The sequence below is a fragment of the Dunckerocampus dactyliophorus genome, chromosome 9, assembly GCF_027744805.1.
Source record: "Dunckerocampus dactyliophorus isolate RoL2022-P2 chromosome 9, RoL_Ddac_1.1, whole genome shotgun sequence".
NCBI classification, from domain to species: domain Eukaryota; kingdom Metazoa; phylum Chordata; class Actinopteri; order Syngnathiformes; family Syngnathidae; genus Dunckerocampus; species Dunckerocampus dactyliophorus.
In genome coordinates this window covers 12,388,048-12,394,728 of record NC_072827.1, presented here as the reverse complement: position 1 = coordinate 12,394,728, position 6,681 = coordinate 12,388,048, and the positions used below count along the sequence as shown (strand labels likewise).

Below are 6,681 nucleotides of genomic sequence, written 5' to 3'. Positions count from 1 at the left end.
CTTCAAGTCCCTGTAATCATATTTTTCTTACTCTTCAAATTAGGGAATTCAGTAAAGCTCATTTCGAGGCTTGTGTGTCTTCCTTTCACTTTTGTGACCGCAACTATGGACCTCCTTGAGCCACGTGTACAGTACACCACAAGGACAGCAGATATCCATCTTGTGTTAGTGTCGCAAATAAGTAAGGAGGAAAACGGACTCATTTAAACCTCTCATGTTGATTTACAAAATAAAAACCCAACACATAGAGGGCAGACCGAATATTTTTACTTTTTTTGGTTGATACCTTTTAATGAATGACAATTCAACATGATCATAATCAGGTCTTTGGCCTACTAGGTGTGGGAGGAACTTGAACTTTTTCAATTTACAGTCATTTTACAAGAATAAAGTCAAAAAGCAAAACGTTGTAACCTAACAAGAAAACATAATTTTGATATCAGGAAAAATAACAAAGTTAAAATATTAAAGGCATTTACAAAAATTGTAATATAAAAACAAAGTTGTCATTTTAGTCGCAGAAATAAAGTCAATATGAGAATAAAGTCGTAATTACAAGAAAAAAATTGCATGATCGGGAAACGGCTAATTTTACAAGAATGAAGTCAAAATGTCAAGAGAAAAGAGTTGTATTATAACAAGAAAAAAAGCTGCGATTTTATGAGCATAAACTCGTAATATGAAAAAAGAAGTAATTTTAGCAGCATAGAGTTAAAACATTGAAACAAGAATTGAAACGTTGAAACGCCCTGATTGGCTGTAGACCATTGTCAATCAACTTCCTTCTGCTGTCCTGCCACATCTCCTGTGTCATTGCGAGCTGGCTTGCTAACTTGTAAATGAATCTTCGGTTTTAACAAGGATACAAAAACACTACAGTACAGCGGAACGGCGCAAGGACGAAAAGGCACGGTTACAGGAGTGAAACATGCGTGAGTGGCTTAATAATTTCCCTTGTTGATCATTAAAATTCAAATGGTTTGAACTTTTTTTTCTTTTAGAACAGGAGGGAAATGTGAGAAAATGTTATTGCCTGCCTTAGGAAAGTGTATGGTGAGGAGTTTTACAGCCTTAAAACAATTTAAAAAATGGAATTTGGCTACTTTGCAGATTTCACTTATTGCAGACTATTTGGGAACCTAGACCTCAAGATAAACAAGGGAACACTATATCACAAAGCTGAGATGTAGTTTTTTCTTGAAATATATGTAACAGCATATCTACATGTTGGTTTGCAAAATCTCAAAAGTGGCCTTTGCATCCTTTCATTTTTCACTGTGGGCCTTTGTGGAAAAAGTTTGGACACCTCTGGTATAATCCCAACACTCCAATCGGTTGTTATCCTGTGTAGAGGGCAATAGCGCATTTTCATGGTGGCGTCAGACCACTTCCATGTATGGTGTGCTGTACTTCTGGTGCCCAATGGTAGACGTAATCAATGAAATTGTTAAATTAGCAATATTACATCAAAGCTGTGAAAGCCAGCCATCCACTTGGCACAGGGAGCCTTCAGGTGATAAAGCATTTTTTTCCATTCCATAGGTGGGTACCTGAGTGAAGACGTGAAGATAATCCTCTGATGTGGAAGTGTGACACGAAGTGACATATTTATTTGGGTACAGACCAGTCACATCTTAAGAATGCAAGCTGTTTGCAGCTGCACTGTATTAACTAATACTCTAATACTAACACTTGGAAAAGATTGGCGTGCAAAATAGTAGTTAGACACTTGGCTGGGTACAGCAGGTGGTGGTAGTCATCTTTATTTTGAAATGAAACCAGAAGTCAATTGAATTTTGAATGCAATCATAAATCCAACTGGCATGGCAAACGTTGAGCCTTTCAAATCTTTGCTAAAACATCCAGAGAGTCCAAATCCTGAAGCTTTGAGCATATTCCGTTATTAATCCTGAGGCAGAAAAATACTGAAAGTAGCAAAGGAAAAAAAAGCTTTTAAAAACTTTTGTGTGACCAATAATGTTTGACTTGTGGGCCATGATGTGAATATTGTCTCTTTAGACATGATGCTCTCGAGGGGGGGGCATTGGCAAGCATGTTAGTCCTGGTAGTTACTGCAAAAAGAAGAGTACACCCATTAGGTAAGCGCTAACTCGTAAAATACCTGGCTGTACACACAATACTTACGCATTTCTCTTCGAGCAGGCCATCTTTGAAGAAGCGCAAGTAAGGAGTTACTTGATCCTCACGGTAGTCCAGGATGGCAACCATGCCCTCTGGGTTCATGGACTCCCCTGTGAAAAACTGGACAGGAAGACGCTTGGCGTTTAATGAAGCCAGCGGCTGCGGAGCGCTTCATCTGTGGCTTCTTTTCAAATCGGGACAGCAAGTTTACATTCAGTACGTTTATATTCTCAGAAAACGAAGTCATTATTGCGTGAATTTGGTTGAAATCAGCCCTTTAAAAAGCATGTACACACGTTCATTGGATCGTGTTGGACTTTAAGGATTTCCATCCTTAAAGTCCAACACCTAGATTACAGTGGTCCCTCCCTCCATCGCAGTTCACCTTTCACGGACTTGCTGTTTCACGGATTTGTGCGTGCAATTTTCATGTTTTGTTGTTTTTTTTTAACAGTGTATGAACACTGTTTACAGGCTGAGCCTGGCCCTTTAAGAAGAACTGCATTGAGGGAATTTGAGTTCTGTAGTTCCGTGCTGAGAACAGTGTCTCTCTCTATTCTCTTGTCTGCACCGCCCATTTATCTTCTGCATCCTGATTGACAATGGTGTACAGCCAATCTCCTTCGTTCAGGCTCTTGTTGTGGCCATGGCTAGCAAACTAGCTAACCGTGTGAGGTAAACAATAGAAGAAACAGAAGATGCCGTATGGTTGTATTCTGTCTGACAAAACCCACAATTGTTGTAACGCTCTGCACCAAAAGGGCAGAGGAAGCCAGCCATCACAAAAAGTTGGACTTCTGGACATGCTGAAGGAAGGCAGAAGGCGGAATACTGTAAATAAATCTTTGGTTCATGGAGGACAAGGAGGAGTAAAAAAACAACAGGATCTATATGTTTTACCAAGGATGCAAAAACGCTACAGCCAAACGGCACCAGGACTAAGAGGCATGGTCAGAGGAGTGAAATACACGAGTCACTTAATTTGTTGAATCCAACCTTGTACATTGATCATTAAAATTGAAACAAAATTTAAACTTTGAGAGTGTTTAAACAAGAGAAAAATGTGAGAAAATGTTAATGCCAGTATGAGAAAAGTGTATGGTGAGGGGTTTTACAGCTTTAATAAAATAAATTAAACAGCTGGCTACTTTGTGGATTTCACTTATTGCTGGCTATTTTGGGGACTTATCCCCTGTGATAAACAAGAGTCAACCTTTCCAAGGACGTCTTGTGATAAAATAAAAAATAAGTTGACTCACGGACTGTATTAATAACCATAGCCGTAGTATACTTTACTATATACTAAAACATTCTTTTTTGGCAGGTTGGGAAAAAAATGTGCATCCACACTGTGCCAGATGAGTAAATAGTTGCAACCAGACGGAAATAGATGACTGGGTGAGAATGTATGGCACTGTAAACAGACACAGACAAAACCACACGACACACCAAACTATAGAAGAACCAACGCATGCGCATAAGACAGTCTTCCGCTTTCCAATGCTTGTCAAGACGAAGTGGAATTACTTCTGCGAGTCATTTGGGAGTACAAGACAAGAAAATATCAACTGGGGTGAGTCATGTCCGTTGAAAAACTAATATATTATGTTGGCTTGTGGTCGGACCTCACTTCTGGTCACGTTGTGGCGACGGGTCGGTGATGTCATTGTTTTCATAAAACAGCGGTTTCGCTTGTCTACACGGAACCAAAAAGCCGGCGTTTTCAGATTTTCCCACTCTGGAAGCAGTTATCAAATAATACTGTTTCAGGGCATCCAGAATGGCATTCCCGTGTGGCTAGTCCCTGAATTTCAACATTGAAATGGAGCATTAAGACATCCGTTTGTATAGGGCGGGTTACCTGGAGGTTTTTGAGCTCCGGGATAAGCTTCTTGACTTCGGCGCTGGCATCCGCCATGAATTTGTCCACCCGCTCGGGGTTGTCAATTTCCAGCTTTTCCCTGATCCTAAATCATGGAAGTAAACACGGATGGGATCAAATCTGCAAACACTCAAGACATTTTGGGGATTTATGAGGATCTAAATCAAGTTGGGGATGGAGGAATTTGATTTGTTGTTTACTTCCACCCCTCCAGAATCATAAAAACGGTGGTATCCTTGGTGAAGTAGGAACTAAATCTCCTATAACAAACCTCTTGCTAACTGATGGTCTTGGTGGAGGTCTGCTCTGCTGAGTGAGTGTAATATTGTGCTTGTATGGACGGGACTGATGTAGACCAGAATTAAAAGAAAAACTATGCCGACAGCAATGATTTTACATGGACGGCGTTTGCAAGAAGAGGAAAAGCAGACTTACTTCTTCAAGTACTCCTTGATGTAGGGGATGTAGCTCTTCTTATCATACGATGTCTCCACCAGCTTGTTGTGGAGGACCACGTTAATACCAGAGACGGAACTCTTATCTGTACCTTCGTCCTGTTCTTCAGCTGACGCATTAGCTCCGATCAAGGAACCGTCAATGTCGCCGTTAACTATGGTGATGTGCTACCAAAAAACAAGCAGGATCATCAATGAAACTGAGCAGGAGTGAGCATTTGAAGACAAGACCCTTTTGTACTGCGGAAACTTTAGCACAGAACTCTGCCTAATAAATTGAAATTAAGGCTGAATCCCAATTCTACCAGTTAGATAAGATGTTTATTGTATTTAGCATACAGTATGCATGATCAGGAAGTGAGCTAAATAAAAGATGTACACAACATGGCCATAGGTGGACAGAACACCACATTATCAAACTTTCTTCAACTTTTGGAATCTAACGTTGTCCCATCTATTTTTTTCTTAATCACTCTATTTGTTTTCCGCACACTATTACTATACTACTCTTACTGTTATTATTGTATCTACATTGAGTTAATAGTTGTTGCCCATATCAATTATGCCTACAGTGTGTGTGTCATTGCTATAGGAGAAGCTGAGCCAAGTGAAGTCAGCCCTCTGCTACACCACACAGCACTCCAGGACCATTCAGAAGCTGCAGTCCCAGCATGGAAAAGTCAAATACAACAAAATTTCTTTCTTTCTTACAAAAGAATCTGAGGGAGACCATCCACGACAGGAAGAGAGCGAGGCCAAAGCTGAAGTTTTTTAAATCTTGAAATGATGCTTGATGAGGTTTGTAATATTGTTACTTTCTATGCATATTTTTCTATTTTTATGAATACTACAGCACTGGTTGTAAGCTGTACATTTTGTTGTTTTGCAATAAAGTCACAGTTTGCGAAAATGTATGCCTTTTATTTAAAAAAAAAAGGTGTTCTGAGGTAGGCTACATAATATTGAAATAATATAGATACTTTAATGGTAGGAAACACTTATGAACAATTTCATTATCTCATCTACCTATGTCACAGCCAGGAAGTGGTGAAGGGTGATGATGAATCAAGTTGTGTCCCATTTCTTAGTGGCTTATTCCCCTTGGTCCTAGGTTTTACAGGGTAGGGTGGGGTAGGGGGTAAGACCAAGGGGAAGGGCTAAGGGGTAGAATTGAGAGTCAGCCTAAATCCCTGCTTCTAAGTACCCAGGACCTATGGGCAGAATTTTAATCCTTAAATACAAGTTAACGGATGTTAGACCCTGCACATACCCTGAAATAGCACAGCACTAAATCTTCTCATTGAAAAATCCAAAGGCCAATTAACTTGTTCAACAGAAATGAACATGACCTTTAATTAGAAAAGGTCCAACACCCAACTTTTCCTAGTTTATGGATTATTAACAACTCTTGTACAAATCATTCACACGCTTATGTGATGTGTCGCCTCACCTTTCCTTGAACTTCATAGAAGATTGCAGTCTCCGTAATTGGGTAGACATCTGTAAACAGCTCATCATCTGCAGAACGGGAGGGGGGGGTGATGGTTATTGAAAGCGAAAAAAAACCTCAAAACCGTCTTTGGCCACAAAAGCAAAGTAAGCGACTATACCAGCTAACTTTCTCGTGAGACTGATGCTAATGCTAACTTTAGCTTTGGCACTGAACATTTCCGCCTGCCACATGACGCCTGGACGCCATAAGCGAGCCAGCTAGCCCATTACGAAGCAGCCCGCAGTTAAATATTTAGGGCCCGTAATTCACCGTTGACGACGTTAGTCTGTTCAACATTTTTATATGGTCACAAGTTGCGTTACAGATGTACGCTAACATGTCAATTAGAGTACGCAAAAAAAACGCGAACAATGGTCATGTATGGCGTCATCCAGTTAGCATTAGCATGTTCGGCGTCTGTACACGAGTTAGCTCGCGCGCATGAGCGAACTATTAGAACATTTTAAGAAACACTAAACAACCGCCTCGACAACTTGTCTAGGTAGCACACGCGAAAATGTCAATAAAGGTGACTGCCTACTCGAGATGATATCCTTGTAGATGATCATTTTGCCGCTTTTGTGTTAAATCTTCCAGAGACAAAACAAACCTGCCGCCCCGCACTAAAAGGGAGAGGAAAAAGACCAAGCAGGCCTCGATGCGGACTATTTACATCCTGGTGACGTCATCATGGGTTGGCTCGAATGGGA

At 40.5% G+C, this 6,681-nt stretch overlaps 1 protein-coding gene across 1 annotated transcript; it reads right to left on the bottom strand.

Annotated features, from left to right (window-relative positions):
• Positions 1 to 1,747: 1,747 nt before the first annotated feature.
• Positions 1,748 to 6,660, bottom strand: tpt1 (tumor protein, translationally-controlled 1). The gene is made up of 6 exons (XM_054788153.1): positions 6,513 to 6,660; positions 5,930 to 5,997; positions 4,460 to 4,647; positions 4,004 to 4,109; positions 2,146 to 2,262; positions 1,748 to 2,072 (listed from the first exon to the last, which is right to left on the bottom strand). The coding sequence occupies exons 1-6, from the start codon at positions 6,538 to 6,540 to the stop codon at positions 2,070 to 2,072; spliced, it is 510 nt and encodes a 169-aa protein (XP_054644128.1). The 5' UTR covers positions 6,541 to 6,660; the 3' UTR covers positions 1,748 to 2,069.
• Positions 6,661 to 6,681: the final 21 nt, after the last annotated feature.

Bases quoted from the DNA above. Each gene is read 5' to 3' on its own strand.
- tpt1 (XM_054788153.1), bottom strand. From the start codon at position 6,540: ATGATCATCTACAAGGATATCATCTCGA. The intron at 4,648-5,929 runs GTGAGGCGACAC...GTTTTTTGGTAG, and splicing joins TCTATGAAGTTCAAGGAAAG to CACATCACCATAGTTAACGG. The intron at 4,110-4,459 runs GTAAGTCTGCTT...TCCATGATTTAG, and splicing joins ATCAAGGAGTACTTGAAGAA to GATCAGGGAAAAGCTGGAAA.